This window comes from Gopherus flavomarginatus, chromosome 3 (assembly GCF_025201925.1).
Source record: "Gopherus flavomarginatus isolate rGopFla2 chromosome 3, rGopFla2.mat.asm, whole genome shotgun sequence".
Lineage (NCBI taxonomy): Eukaryota > Metazoa > Chordata > Testudines > Testudinidae > Gopherus > Gopherus flavomarginatus.
Genome location: NC_066619.1, coordinates 34,169,138 through 34,185,796, shown reverse-complemented (window position 1 = coordinate 34,185,796; position 16,659 = coordinate 34,169,138). Strand labels below are relative to the sequence as shown.

The 16,659-nt window shown below is 44.4% G+C and overlaps 1 protein-coding gene across 2 annotated transcripts in view; it reads right to left on the bottom strand.

The window, feature by feature from the left end:
- ITGA2 (integrin subunit alpha 2) overlaps window positions 1-15,183 on the bottom strand; it is a 100,640-nt gene extending 85,457 nt beyond the window's left edge. For both annotated transcript variants that reach the window (XM_050946870.1, XM_050946871.1), the window contains exon 1: window positions 15,011-15,183. In XM_050946870.1, the coding sequence (XP_050802827.1) occupies window positions 15,011-15,041 (31 nt within the window). In that variant the 5' untranslated portion in view covers window positions 15,042-15,183. The remainder of the gene's footprint in view (window positions 1-15,010) is intronic.
- Between the last annotated feature and the right edge of the window lie 1,476 nt (window positions 15,184-16,659).

The following is a 16,659-nucleotide window of genomic DNA, read 5'->3' as shown; positions in this document are numbered from 1 at the left end:
ATAGTATGATTAAATACATGACACAATACACAGTGTCTCATTCCTTTAAATTGTATCAAGTGTATGACAGCAGAGATGTTTTTCATCCTGCTTACTAAGCTTCCTTCTCAGGCTAGAAGAAACCACAAAATATACCTCTAACCTCAAAACTGCGCTCTGGAATCTAAGCTTCCATTCAAAAAATGTTTTTACCCCTTGTGATTGTGAAGATGATCTTCCAAAAGCACAGATCAATGCAGTGATGTCTGCCTGAGTCTTAAACGGCCTGAAACAGTAGCTCTAAAAGAAGTATGAACTTCCCCAATCACAAAGGGTGTTAAGTTTGAAACTAACTATGGCAGTTTAAATGTCAACATTCTTAACTATACTTTTACTAAATTGATCAGCTGTGATATCCCGGTAATGTGTTTTTCATACAATTCCAAATCTCCTTCCCTTCTTAAAATACCAAATACATGAACTGTTCTCGCTCCATCTTCCAAAACCTCCAGCTTCTCCACAGCTTGTACAACACAGTTCTGCATTTTCCATATTAAATTTTGTAGCACATAAAAACAAAGCAGCAGCATAATGTTAATTTCAAGTCAAATTAACTAATATAGAGAATACTGTGTTCACTGTTTTATTACAGAGAGATAATAGGACTTTGCTTATAATTACCATTCTGATTGAAAATGTTTTCCCTACCACTGCTATAACTTAAGGTTACTGTAACAAAGAGATTAGAGAATAATATTTCTATTTTTTCTTGTATGTTTACTTTGTATATTTAACAGCACTTGATAGGGAAGAATTTAAAAAAAAATTGAAAAATGTGGCTGAATATCTACCAATATTGTCAGGGAACTCCAAGGCAGGTATAGAACCTCTCCTTTCTATGACTACTTTTAACTCATGTTTTGAATTTACTAGATTTTAAATTGAGAATATATCTCTTTAAATTAAAATAGATGTATAAAAGAGAAGACTAACTGGACAAGATACATTTTTGAGAGATACTTAGAAAGATGGCACTAAATTAGAGTATTTTGTAATCTTCAATTTCAGTTTTATTCATATTTCATCTATGCTAGTCTGAAAATGTGACTCTCATTCCCTACGGTTAACATCACTTAATAAAGACTATTTGTCATACTTTCTTCTATCTGGGGCCAAGGTTTCTCTCACACAGGCTAAAACATCTGGAGCCATTTAATAATTAACACAGGTTATTTACTTCAGTGCTGATACTACATGTGAAAACAAAACCAAAAATAATTGCAACTCATCTAGCAGTGGTTCTACAAAACAAGTTATTTTTGGCTTAGCTGAGTAACTTTATGATTTCCTGCTGAAAAGGGCTAAGTTCTTGTCCAGAAGCAGTCACAGTTTCAGTAAGTCAGAGTAACTGCAGCTGAGTTACAGCAGTTTATCATAGTAAAGAGCAATATCCAATGTTTTGGCAGAGACCAGTTTACTTTATACAAGTATATAATATACTTAAGTCTGCACAAATTGTGAGTCAAACATTGGCAAGGTTTGGGGAAGTCCTACTAGATGCTTTCTAGTTTACTCTTCCAGCTCACTACTGCTCACTGAGTTAGAAGACTTATTTCAATTCATTCACAGCTTTCCAAGTTACTAGAGATCACTTGCCCTTCTCTTGACATTTTCTATTTAATAGGCTTCCTACTCTTATCCCAGAAACAGATATGTAATTAAAAAACCTCAACAATTTATTATACATACAAGGGCTGATTCTACGGTTGCCAATTTTGTAATAGCTAAAAACTGGACACGCCAGCAGAAGTGCCAGAATCTCCCTGACTTCTCTTCTCCCCTGAAGCCCCATTCCATTAGCTCCTCTTCCCCTTGTCCCCATTGCTTGCTGCTGTTCTCTCTCCCCTGCCTGGATTGTGAGGGACTCGCCTCTGGAGCCTGGGCTGGGAGCTGCAGCTGCCCAATGCAGGTAGAAGGCAGCACTGGTTGAGTAGGAGCTGGTGTGGGTGATGACCCTTTGCCTCCATGCCTTCCCCACTCGCAGTAACCGGACTTTGGGTGTCTGATCAGTAAATCTGACCAGACATTGTCAGGTCCCTTTTTTGACCAGACTTTTCAGTCAAAAACTGGGCACCTGTCCACCCTATCCCCACCTCCCTTGTCCACAGTGACTGGACACTGTCAGGTCCCCTCTTTGTCCGGGCACCTGGCCACCCTAGATTCCCTTGCAATGTTTCATTAGTTCCTGAAAGACTGACAGCTTCCTGCATGTTTCTGACAACAAAAAGTGCAAATATTCAAATCCATTCGATTTCACTATCCTATCATTAACTCAAGTAGGAATAAATTACTCTGATGGAATGTCACACAAATTGCATTTTACTAAATTGTCTTGGAAACTCTCTCCTCTCCCTTTAGCCTGGACAACTACAGAATGCCTTCAGTCCAGTCCTTAGGTGACCCTAGTTTCTCCCAAGTGGAACCACAGAGAGATTAAGAGAACTGCAGCATTAACAAAGCCCACAACCTCAAAATATGCAATAATTGAAATGACCAGCTCCAAAAACGATAATGAAAACCCCAACTTCATCTGTTTCCTTACGGTAAAAAATTGACTTCTCATGAGGCATTCACTCCAGCGGATTGTGAACACATTCTCTATAATTAATACTGTCTACTAACCTTCCTTTAACTAGCAATATCTCCTACTATAGGAAGAGCAGCATGATTTTTATTGAGGCAACACAAGGGAAACATATCATCAAACCAAAACCAACAAGACTTACTTCCCTTCAACTTCTTCTTGCACTTTAGAACCCTACTTCAGAACTTCAGGGGGAAAAGTGACGTTATTTTTAAAATAACCTCAGCCACAAAGAAGAGCAGAGACAAAGAGAAAATGTAGTATAGCAACAAAATTGTTTTTAATGTAAGTAGAATGTTTTCCAGATTTTTCATTCATTAAGTTCTGTGCCCTCCCTTGCCACCAAGGATGTCCCTTTGTGAGTATTGCTGCACAAGTTGGCAAGATACTAGGAGCCCACCCAGCAGGTGAGAACTGTCTGATACCCATGAACGTACCTCTGAAGGGATTCTGTCTACACTGCTATACAGGGGTTGAAGGCTATCACCCACCCTCTGCCCTGAGGCACCCACCCCACCCCAGCTCACCCCTGCTCCGTGCACGAGCATGCGCACCCCAAGCACGCCCTCGCTGCTTCACTTCTGCCACCTCCCAGGCTTGCGGTGCCTAAGAGAAGTGAAGCAGCCACAGCGTGATGGGGAGGAGGCGGGGCAGAGGTGAGCTGGGGCAGGGAGTTCCCCTGGTGCTGCTTCCCCTCCCTTACTTGCTGCAGGCGGCCCTCCTCGCGCTCCCCTGCCTCAGTTCCCTCTGCCTAAATGCTGGCGGCGACAAGGGCGGCCGAAGATCCAGCCACCGCAGTTGCTGCTGAAGAAAATGGCACCCCCCAAATCCCAGGGCCCTAGGAGACCGCCTAGTTTGCCTAAATGGTTGCACCAGCCCTGTCCACAGGACTAGCCAGGATGGAGCTTGGCTATTTGGGCTGCACACAAACAAAAGGATGATGTCCTCAGAGAAACAAGAACAGTATTAGTGGCTGATTAGTCACCAGCAGCCTGAGACTTGGATACTTTGGAGGTTTTCTTGTAACACTATGAGCATATGCAGCACAATAGTTTGAAGAGCTATTATTTAACCTTTTGTTTCCAGTAGTAAAAACAACGTGCTAGGCATTGTCCAGACATTAATAAGAAGCAGTCAGTGTCTAATGATCTTAGAAATTAAAACATCCTTTATAAAGTGTCCTTTAAGAAGACTCCTTTATTCCTATATATTCTGCAAGTGCCAGTACACTTCAATGAGAAAGTGCACAGTAAAGTTCAATCAGTGGAAACAGTAGTGGATAAGTGGACAATGCTTTACGTTGTAAACATTGTCAGTAATTATGGTGACTAGGTGTCCGTTTTTTGACTGGAACACACGGTCAAAAAGGGAGCCCAGCGCTGACCGGGCTGTTGACTGCCTGGTTGGCGGCATGGCGCTGGCAGGCTCCCTGCTAGCCGCCACGCTGCACAGTTCCTGGGAAGCAGCTGGCATTTTCCCCCTCCAGCTCCTATGCATAGGGGCAGCCAGGGGGCTCCACCCCTGCATCTCCCTTTGGCCAGGAGCCGTGGCCAATGTGAGCAGCACCTATGCATAGGGGCAGCACCTGTGGATGGGGCAGTGCACAAAGCCGTCTGGCCACATTTCCGCATAGAAGCTGCAGAGAGGACATGCCGCTGTTTCCCAGGAGTTGCCTGAGGTAAGTGCCACCCAGAGCCTGCACCCCCTGCCTGGGCCCCAAACCCCTGCCCCAGCCCCAATCTCCCTCCCACCCTCCAAACCAGGGCCGGCTCTAGCAATTTCGCTGCCCCAAGCACGGCGGCACGCCACGGGGGGCACTCTGCCGCTCGCCAGTCCCACGGCACCAGTGGACCTCCCACAGGCATTCCTGTGGAGGGTCCGATGGTCCCGTGGCTCCAGTGGAGCTGCCAGAGGTGTGTCTATGAGAGGTCCACCAGAGCTGCGGGACCAGCGGACTGTCCGCAGAAATGCCTGCGGCAGGTCTACTGAAGCCACGGGACCAGCGGACCCTCCGCAGGCACACCTGCGGCAGGTCCACCGGAGCAGCCTGCTGCCCTCCTAGCAACCGGCAGAGCGTCCCCTGCAGCGTGCTGCCCCAAGCATGTGCTTGGCGTGCTGTGGCCTGGAGCCAGCCCTGCTTCAAACCTCTCAATCCCAGCCTGGAGCACCCTCCTGAACCTCAAATCTCTCATCCCTAGCCCCACCCCAGAGCCCACACCCCCAGCCATAGCCCTCACCCACCAACCCCCTGCCCCAGCCCTGATTCCCTCTCCTGCCCTTCGAACCCCTCAGCCCCAGCCCAGAGCCCCTGCCTGCACCCCAAACCCCTCATCCCTGACCCTAGCCCAGAACCCTGACCCCCAGCCAGAGCCCTGACCTCCTCTCACATCCCACCCACTGCCTCATCCCAGAGCCTCCTCCTGCACTCTGAACCCCTCATTTCTGGCCACACCACAGAGCCTGCCCCTCCAGCTGGAGCTCTCACCCCCTCCCATACCGCAGCCCCCCTGAGCCAGCCTCATGAAAATGAGCAAATGAGTGAGGATGGGGAGAGTGAATGACAAAGAGAGGGGGCATGGATTAAGCAGGGGGCAGGGCAAGAGTATTCAGTTTTGTGCAAGTAGAAAGTTGGCAACCCTATAAGTAATAACAAAATCAGTAAAACAATTCTCTACCTTCCTCCTCACCAATTCAAGTCAATACAACATCTCTGTTCATTTAATCCAGAATGCTGTATGAACCACAGAGTAAGAGTGTATTTAGAAAGAGCAGTTTCTAGAGAATTTCACATGTATCAGATTCGAAAGAGACTTAGTGTCCTGTTAAACGCATACATATGATTCTGGTATGTCCAGATGTCTATGGCCAGGTGGCACCCTAATTCCAGCCACAGCTTTGTAAAGAAGTTCTTTGTTTGTAAAATAGTGCCATTGTGCCTTTTTTGTGTCACTGACACTTAACAAGTGTTTTCTGGGTATATATTTGCTGCCAAGAGATAAGATCAACCTCTGTTTGTCTTCAGAAGTGCAAACTCCATTGCAATCATTTCTACAATTAACTTCTGATAGAAACAGTTTCACAATGACTATCAGGATATAAGCTTTAGCGGGAAACTATAGTATGGTGAGCTGCCCTCTGGCAGACTGTCACATCTCACAGTGATGGATACCAGTGTAGACAGAGTGAAACAGAAGGAATTTCAGACACAAACTCGAAGGAGTACTTATCACTAGCAAGAATACAAAAGGACACTATCATTAGCAACGTTACTGGTTTTACTCTCCATTTGTTGTTTATTCTTTCTTAAGAATAAAGCTAGGCAAGGAGTCAGAATTTTGTTTAGATAAAATGTCACAGACTTTACAGTATTTCATTTTGACTGATTTTTGCTGATCTGAATTTCATCTATTCAAATTTCAGGCATATCAAACATGTCTACACTCTCCCCCACTGGGCACACTTAGACAACTTACCTAGCTAGTTGAGAAATTTTATTTTAAATTTTGAATGGTTATTTTAGCGTTCCAAATTTCAACCCTGTCTGAATACATTATCCAAAATTCACCTCAGCTCTACATAGCACCTCTAATATGTACTTAGGAACATTGCACAAAATGGCTATTTAATAATGATGCTCCAAAGTACCTTACTATGCCACTCCTTTGTTGAGTGAATTGAAACACTGCTTATAGTACCGTACGTTAAAACCGTTTACAGATAAGAGCATGAATAGATTTGAGCTAGCTTTACAAAAAACACCCAACACTAAAATGTTGAGGCTATTGTGCAACTTCCTTTGTTAAATATTTACTATTTTGCTGGTCTTGAAATTGAAACTGCAGGCAACTTGATACATGCAAGGGAACATTTCTCCATTCCTCTGTAACTCATATATATCTTCTCCTACAATGTTTTTTTGTAACTTCTTATTACAATACTACACGATGAATGATATCATATTATGCTTAAACCTGCTCCAACAGATTTTTATGTCTACTCTTTCTCATTCACATTAAAAATGCTGATTAACCAGACAGTCCATAATGGTGTAATAAACAGATAGCTAAGGGTTAATGTTCTTTTACCTGTAAAGGGTTAACAAAGGAAACCAAACACCTGACCAGAGGACCAATCAGGAAACAAGACTTTTTCAAATCTGGGTGTAGGGAAGTTTTGGGTGTAAGTTCTTTCTTCTTTGTCTTGGTTCGGTGACCCTCTCGGCTTTGAGAGTGATCTTTTTATCTCCAGGCTTTTTAGTCTTCTGTTTCCAAGTTGTAAGTACAAGGATAGTAAAACAATAGGTTTATATTGGTTTTTTTTTGTATTTACATGTATGCAGTTGCCTACCTCCACGATGTGGCCATTTTTCTGACTCCTGGCCCGAACACCTAGAACACCTGGAAAAGGTCTTTGAGCACATCAGGCAGGCCGCACTAACTGTTAAGGCCAAAAAGCGTCATATAGGCCAAAACAGAGTAACTTACCTGGGACACCAGGTGGGTCAAGAAACCATAAACCCCCTACAGGCCAAGGTGGATGCTATCCAAAAGTGGCCTGTCCCAAAGTCAAAGAAACAGGTTCAATCCTTCTTAGGCTTGGTCAGGTACTACAGGCGATTTGTACCACACTACAGACAAATCGCTACCGACCTGACCAAAAAGACCCAGCCAAATGCAGTTAAGTGGACTGATGAGTGTCAAAAGGCCTTTACCCAACTTAAGGCGATGCTCATGTCTGACCCTGTGCTCAGGGCCCCGGACTTTGACAAGCCATTTCTAGTCACCACAGATGCATCTGAGCGTGGTATAGAAGCAGTTCTCATGCAGGAAGCAATGGATCACAACTTCCATCCTGTCATGTTTCTCAGCAAGAAACTGTCTAAAAGGGAAAGTCACTGGTCAGTCAGTGAAAAGGAATGCTACGCCAGTTATGACAAATGGGTTAATGAAAAAAGAGTCATGGGGCCAGATGCTCCACTAGTGAAATTGTCCTGTCTCCATTTCCAGAGTTTTGTGTCATCAGCATAATGAACATCCCAACATAAATGGCTGTATTACATCTCCCGCTGGTGACACATACATAGTGGATAGTAGGAAGGTTCAGTGGAACCTTGTCATATCCCCATCCCCAAAGATGAAATCCCTTGAGGAAAATGAGCAAATACATGTAACCATTCTCTGAGTCCCATCTTCCAGGAGTGGCATTGCAGCCCTTTTCACACCATCAGGAAATACAGCCTCCGGGGCAACTGGTGCTTATCAAGGACAATTCTTTATTGTCAGTTGGAAAACGTCAGTCCCAAAACCAGGGAGGTGGGGTGGTTTATTTAATACAGGACATTTCTTTCTTAAGGAATAAAGAGTGCTGAACTGGGAAAGACGAGTAAAAGGACAAAATGAGGCAGAGAAATGGCAAGAGAATCCCACTAAGGTGGTTGTCCATTGATCTGAATGGTACAAAAGAATATAGGACATTAATCTATATAGCTATGCAGGTGCCATTGTGTTATACTCTGAGTGTTCCATTATAGCACTCAAAAAGTTCATCTGTTTAAATTTCATCTTATTTCTTTGCTTAAGTAGTTCCTCTTTTAAGAGTTACTTTTTACTCAGAATTTGCTTCCTTATTAAAAAAGAGTATAGCTCTTCAAGGGAAAATAAAAACAAATCCAGCTTCTGCATAATATTTTCTATTGCTGGGAAGACTAAGTCCTCTATCCAGGAAAACAATACTCTAATAATACTTAAATAATTTTAAAAACTTATCGACAGAACTCCTGGCCTGATTTTTCAGAGAGATTGAGCGTACACAGTTTCCACTGGCTTTATTGGGTGTTGTGAAAATTCATCACCTCAAAAAAAGAGTGAGTAGAATATTACATCATATAGCTTTAAAGTAATGTGTATATACAAAAACCAGACTGCCATTGATCCAGTGTAGCATGATGTTATTTGTTCAAATTAATTTTCACTTCATTCCTTTTCTCCAATGTCATGAGTAAGTGCTCTACACAAAGAGGCATGTTCAAACAATTATTTAGTACAGCTAAGTGCCACTCCTTACCTTTAAGGCTTGTAAACAAAGATCCTTCTCTGTTATGCTTTTTGTAGAAATGAAAACTTAAGATGGACTCATTTGAATGGGAACCCCACAGCTAGTTTTAGTTACACTAAAACAAGTTTATCTTGCTCATTATTTCTCTCACTTTACCAGGCCTGAAATCCTAAAACAAGTAGGCAACATGGGGCTAGTGATCACTTTGTGAAGACACTTTAAAACTGCTGGTGAAAATGTCCTAAAACAACCAGACGGCATGTGTTGGTATGCAACTGCATGAACCATTCTGATCAGAATCCAGCTTGTGTCCTGTCTGCATTTTGACATGGTAACCATGGAAATGGGAACCAGCCTACCCAAAGCCTAACAAAGGAAACCTTTAAATGAAAATGACAACACTGGATTGTGAATGTTCAGAACTTCAACCAGTGCTAATAGCTTGGTTTATTCTTTTAAAAATATACAGGCCCCCTTCTATCTTCACTATTCCAAAAAGTTCAGTATTTTATACTAATTTAATTGTTTGCATATTCATCAAATGCATGAGTAGGTTTACATCTTAGCTCTCACAAACACCTATTCATGTGAAAAAATATTTTCTTTCATTTAAAACAACTGACAATGAAAAAAATATAATGGATATTGAGTAGTGGCCAGGAAACACAGTAAGACTATAAGGAATATTTGACTATTTAGTGTACTGCTCAATACTTAAAAAGCAAATTAGTGTTTGAAAACTGTACCACAATCAGATACTTCTAGTAGAGTAAGTCTAAAGAGTAAGTCAGTGCTTCCCATATTTACTGTCCAAGTTATGTAGAAATAAACATTGTTAATTTGTTTAGAATTATGAATAATTCATTGTGTACTTTCTAAAAAATTTTACTTTCTGTTTTTACAAATTATATTTATAACAGTTGTAAATATAGGTCTTCTGTAGATCACTGTGAAATAAGCCCTACTTAAATGTGTAATATTGTAAAAATAAAAGCTCATAAGAAACTATTTGTAATATTGCTTTTACTAACAATTTTTTTTAAGAATCAGAGACAGGTAAAATCAATAGTGACTTTGGTTTCACAAAGGTTCAGATCAGACTCCCATTTTAATAATCCAACCCTCGAAGTTTGGAATGGGAAGCATTTACACAAACAATTCTACCTTTGGCCCATTCTAGTTAACATTACACACACAAAACTATGCTAAGAAATCCTATTAGGTTTTCAAAGTCACATATTCCAAAGTTAAGAAATGCCTGAATTAAGGTTGCCTGTGTAACCTGAGTTTGGCCACTTTGTGCATATGCATTATGATACAATCTTTAATTACACGATCACATTTTTTCACAGGACTCCATTCCATGCCACACTCCATGCACAGAATGGACAGTGTCAGTGGCAGATTAGCCACTGGGCCAACGGGGCCTGTGCCCAGGAGTGCCAGCCAACTGGGGGGACTCAGAAAAAATGGGTTCCCCCAAGCTCCAACCTGCTCCACACTCTTACTGGGGAGTGGGATCAGGGCGTGGGGGCTTGCCCTGCTCCCCAACTCTGCTCCCTGGTAGGAGTACCAGGTCGGGGGGAGGGGAGGGGGCAGGGGAATCCCCTGTACCCTGACCCCATTTCCCCGGTAGGAGCACTGGGGGAAGAAATGGTATGGAGGGACTGCAGGCCGAAGAGGTGGGGAGGGGCCCCCACTTCCTCTGGCCCAGGGCCTCACAAAAGTGTAATCCGCCTCTGGACAGTGTTCACTAAATATTTTGTTTTCTCTCTATTATTCAGTGTGTAGCCCTGTGCGTTGTTTACTGCACACTATTCAAACCAGACTCTGAAAACAAAAAACAAAAAAAAAAATTTCTTCATGGGTTAAACTATGACGCTCAGCATAATAGTACTGGATGATTCACAAATACTAATGAATTTATTTTCACAATATCCTTATGAGGTGAGGGGCTTTTATTATCCCCATTCTACAGATGTGAAACTGAGGCACAGAGAAATAAAGGTCAAAAGTATCCACTAATTTTGGTTGCCCAATTTGAGATGCATAGAACCTGATGTTTCAGAGTATGTAGTATTACATAGTACTTTATATATTCAAAGCATAGCTCCCATTGAGTTCAGATGCTGCTGTGATTGCTCAGCACTTCTGCAAATTAGACTGCATAGTTTCAAGTTAGGCCCCCATAAAATGAAGAACACACAATTCCTGGCAAACTATTTAGAGTCTTGTTTAATTGACTTGCTCAGTATCATAGGCAAGTATAGGCACTTAGATAAGAGGAAGGGCCTTTTAACTATGGGTGGAATTAGGCTACTGTCTCCCAGCAACCAAAATAGGTACCCACCTTCCAACTTTTGCAACAAATAAGGCAGTTTCTTTTGCTACAAAATTCCCCTACAAGGGGATAGGGCACTTTGCCAGTGGGTTTCATAGATATTTGCTGACACCAGAAGAATGGTGAGACCCAGAAAACTTGGGTTCCATTCCAGGGTCTGGAGAGGCATGTGCTCTAGTGAGCAGACTCCTCTGACCCCTCTCTTCCAACCTGTCCTTCTCCCAGTCTGGTCTCTTCCCCATCTTCGGTCCCTCATACTGGTGCCATTTTTCTCACCTACCCTTCAGGCATCTCATCAGCCAGCCAGTCCTACTCTCGTTCCTGTCCCAATCCCCACCACCATCACTTCCAGTCCCAGGCTCCTTCCTCAGCCATTCACAATTCCCTCCCAATCCCACAATTCCTTGCAATCAGTCTCCTTGCCCAGTTTCCACCTCTTAGACGGATCTTCAGTCTGATCTGTCTCTCCCTCACTGGCCTCCAGTCATCTACTCATCATAGCCCCCTTCTGGTCCACCTCTTATCTCACATCCATTCAAATGAGGCAGCTTCCTCCACCATGCTGCCTGGGCCCAGCTGGCGGTGGTGAGGTGGGGATGGAAGTGATCATTGAGACTGCAGGAGACAGTTCCCCTACTCACAGTTCAGGTGCCCAAACTTGCCACAAGCACAGCTGCTGTGACCCAGGGAAAGCTCCCTGCAGTTGCAGCATCTGTAAATCCTGCTGGTCCCTGGGCTGGAATACGATCAATATGACACAATCGTCAGGAAATCTGGCTGCTAAAATCTAAGTCTCTACTGAGTATGCATGAATGATGACTTCTCAGAGGTTTCTAACCTGGCCACATTTGGGCAGATTTTGACAGATACAGCAAAATGCCCATCACTCACACAAAGGCCACTCCCTGCCAAATTTCAAGTCCCTGCTTCCAAGTATTGGACATAGTACACTTTTTCAAAGAAAAGGTCTCCAGAATATTTTTAACATGGGCAAAATAACATATTTGTACTAACCTCATTCTCAGAAACAGCTGAACCATTTTGCCTCAACTTTTCCAAGAACTTCAGCCTGAGGCAGACCCAGCATGGAAAATTTCAGCCCAAACAGTTAAAGTCTGACAAAGTTATAGGTAATCAAAAACAGAGTCTTATAATGGGAAGTGTCAGGCAACCTTAATAATATGCAATACTACCAGCTCTGCCTATAATAAATTATTAATTTCTAATAAGCTAAAAAACAATATAATTATTTTGGTAAAGTATAATGAAGGTGGTAAGTTGGAATACAAGAATATAATATCAAAAGGGATGGCATTACATAAATATCATTTATGTCCAGGGGCGGCTCTAGACATTCTGCCGCCCCAAGCACGGAGGGTCTGCTGGTCCCCTGGCTTCAGTGGACTGTGCGAGGTCTGCTGAAGCCGCGGGACCAGCGGACCCTCCACAGGTATGCCGCCTAAGGCACCCTGCCTGCCGTCCTAGCGGCGACCGGCAGAGCGCCCCCAGTGGCTTGCCGCCCCAGGCACGTGCTTGGAGCGCTGGTGCCTGGAGCTGCCCCTGTTTATGTCTGCAGCACCCACAGTGTGCTAAGCAGGTTCCAAACATAAAAGAAGGCACTATCTACAAGCACAATAAGCACAACCTGCATATTACTGCTTAGCTTGCAACAAAGCAAGCAAGAGCCGCTGTGTTCTAGAAGAGATGGCACTGATAATGTGGAAATTAAAAATATATACATAATGAAGCCCAAACCAAACACACTGCACATTCACTGGGAGCGTTTTCCAGCCTATTTATGGTATGATCTATTGGAGACATCTGATTGATTGAATGCAACAGGCATTGTAATGATTCCTCCATTCTTTCCTCAAAAAAAATGAGCCCACCCTACTGCAGGGTCTTTCACCACCCCCAATTAACCTCCAAACATACAGCCCTTCCGTAACCTGCCCCCCAGTCTGTTAAACCCAATTCCACAAGTATTTATATACAGGCTTAGGAGTGTTCATAAGAGTAATGTTATTGATTTCAATGTGACTATTCAAATATGAGAAGTTAATGTTTGCAGAAACAGGGACTTAACCGCCCTATTCTTCTGTCAGCTGTGTAGCTAAAAAGCTAGTCTCTTTCACCAACATACGTTGGTCTACCAAAAGATATTACCTCATTCACCTTGTCTCTCAGCTAAGCCAATGTAAACTGAGAGCAACTCCCTCAAAGACAATGAAATTATTCTGGATTTACATCAGTTTTACTGAGAGAAGAATATGGGTCTTTGGCCTTGCATCACTTAAGCCAAGAGAGAATGCTGTCTCAGCCAGTGGGAGTTTTGCTATTGAGTTCAATTGGAGCAGGAAGAGACCCTAAAAAAGCATCAGTTCAGTAGTTACAAGAGTTTTTAGTTCTCAGGATAAATATCAAACTGAAATTACAGCAGATATGAACCATAAGAATTAATACTTTGTTTAAGCAATGTGAATAATTTATATACACCTAGATGCATCCCCTTATAGACCACTCTTATTGTCAGGGCAAACCTGCTCGCATAATTAGTTCCTCTCCACCCCCTTAAACACCATTCTTCAGAATGTCCCTAATCCCAGATCTTTTACATTGTGAATTAGTGGACATATTTATCCCCCTGGTATGCAGTCACTGTGACCAGGAGAATAAAGGATGGATTAGACAAAAATGCAGAGCGGGCATTTCACACTTTGATGCTTTAAGAAGTTTTCTCATTATAATATTACAGGGTAGGTTGTATACCATAAATCTCACCACAGGTTAACATTTTTGTTTCTGATTTCATACCCTCCAGCCACACATTCCACCATGTTTCCCATAGTTACTGAAAGAACAAGTTGGAACACCTCACAGGTAAAAACTCAGTTTCTCTGGCTCTTCAGTAGACTTGCCAATTAAAGATACATGAAAGCATACAGTAATATTTAAACGTACAGTGTTTGGGAGGAATTTTATGAAAAGTGAATGTCATGGCTTATAGTTTCCAGGAAAATATACATAATGGTCACTCAGTCATCCAAGAATAGGAGGAGGGTGTTAAAATTTCCTACAGACAGAGCCCCAGAGAGTGGAGGCAAAGTTAGAGGGATTTTAATAATTTAAGAACAGAATTCATAATAAAGAACATCATATTCCCATTTAAAATGTGTAAATTTATGCAGAAAGTTAGTCATGACCTTCTGTAGTGCAAATTAAATTGGATGCTAATCAGCTTGTCCGGGATTTCATCTGATAACTTGAAAAATATAGATTTGTGGCACTTGCAAAAGGCAACAACAACATGGATCTATTTTACTAGTAGTTTATGAATTAGTTTTCAGTCACTTAGGGTAGTATATAAAGAAGAGGCTGAAGAAATGGACAGTTCCTCCTTCTAAAATATTTACCAGCCTTGATTAGGAGTCTCCTATGTTGTCCCCTCTCTAAATACAGTCGCCACAACATTTTATTCTCAGAGGGCAGGCAAATGAAAGCGATTAAGAGGGAGCTCAGAGTACAACAGAGCTGCGGGGGGCGGGGGAGGGAGACGGACTGGAAGTGGGAAGATTTCATAATTTCATTGGTGGAATAAAACGGCTGCTGGATAGGGTCAGTATTTCAGCACCTTTTCTGGTTCTACTCACCCAGTAATTAGTTTTGTGCAGCAGGCGGAAATGAGTCTGAAATCCCTTCCCACCCCCGCCCTGCATGCACCTTCTGTGCGTGCACTGAGTAGGGTCTGGCACAGCAGCAGCAGCCTCCATGGCCACTTGCGGTTTCTTGGAAGTTCATCGAGAGAAAGCAATTATGTCCCACGCCAGGCTGCTCCCTCTGGAGATGGTCGAGGGGCTCCAGGCGCCGCAAGGTGCAGCGTCCCGCTCCGTTCTCAGCAGCAGGCAATGGTCTTTAGGAGGTTAACAGAGCCCCTCTGCCCAGTGGGACCCGGATGCCCCCCATATCTCTAGCAAACCCGTAGGGAAGCCTACCTTGGCTGAGGAGGAGTAGAAAGAGCCACATGGCGCCAGGCTCCACGATTCCTGCACAGCGGGGTCCTGCCGGGGAGCAGTGCTCAGGGAAAGGCCAAGCACTCAGATCCAGGGACTGTGCCGGCTCCGAGCGCCGCAAGGTGCTTAGCAGTGCGGCTGCACGGTGACCGGAGCACCACAGCTGCTGCAGGACAAGAGAGAAATTGAGCTGCGCTCGGAGTGGAGCTGGATCACATTGCTCTGCTGCTCCGCCCCCAGCCCGCCCCAGAGCCGGGGGCAAACACCCGCTATCTGGAAGTGGGCACCCGCCGCCCAGTATAGTCCGCCCCCACCAACCTCTTCCCACACCACACATTAGCCTGCCCTCCAAACACACCTCTCGACGTTAACCTGCCCCCCCACCACACGCTAACCTGCTCTTCCAAACACACCCCACCAACCTGCCCCACACCACACACTAACCTACTCTTCCAAACACACTCCCCCCCACGAACCTGCCCCACACCACACACTAAACTGCTTTTCCAAACACACCCCACCAACCTGCCCCACACCACACACTAACCTGCTCTTCCAAATGCACCCCACCAACCTGCCCCACACCACACACTAACCTGCTCTTCCAAACGCACCCCACCAACGTGCCCCACACCACACACTAACCTACTCTTCCAAACACACTCCACCCCACGAACCTGTCCCACACCACACACTAAACTGCTTTTCCAAACACACCCCACCAACCTGCCCCACACCACACACTAACCTGCTCTTCCAAATGCACCCCACCAACCTGCCCCACACCACACACTAACCTGCTTTTCCAAACACACCCCACTAACCTTCCCCCACCACACACTAACCTGCTCTTCCAAATGCACCCTGCCCCACTAACCTGCCCCTCCAAACACATGCTAACAGACTAACTTGTCCCCTGACCACACTAACCTGTCACTCCAAACACACCACCAACTTTCCCTCAAGTCACACACTAACCGGCCCTCCAAACTCACCCTAACCCACTAACCTGCCCTCCAAACATCCCACCCCACTAACTTCTCCCCAGCCACACACCTGCCCTTACAAAATCCCCAGCCCATTAACCTGTCCCCTCACCACACACTAACCAGACTTCCAAACACACCCCACCAACTTGCCCCCCAACAACACACTAACCTCTCCCCAGCCACACACCTGCCCTTACAAAATCCCCAACCCATTAACCTGTCCCCTCACCACGCACTAACAAGACTTCCAAACACACCCCACCAACTTGCCCCCCAACAACACACTAACCTGCCCCTCCAAATACCCCACCCCACTAACATGTCCCTCCAAACACATTCCAACCCACTCCACTAACCTGCCCCTCCAAACACACCCCAACCCACTAACTTGTCCTCCCACCACATAATAACATGTCCCTCCAAACATATCCTGACCCACTAACCTGTCCCTCCAAACACACTTCAGTTCACCCCATTAACCTGTCCCCGCACCACAACCACTAACCTGTCCCTCCAAACACACCCCAACCCACTAACCTGCCCCTCCACTGTATACTAACCTGCCCTCCAAACACACCCCACCCATTAACCTGTCTACCCCACTTTAACCTATCCCTCCAAACTCCACTAACTAGCCCCCCA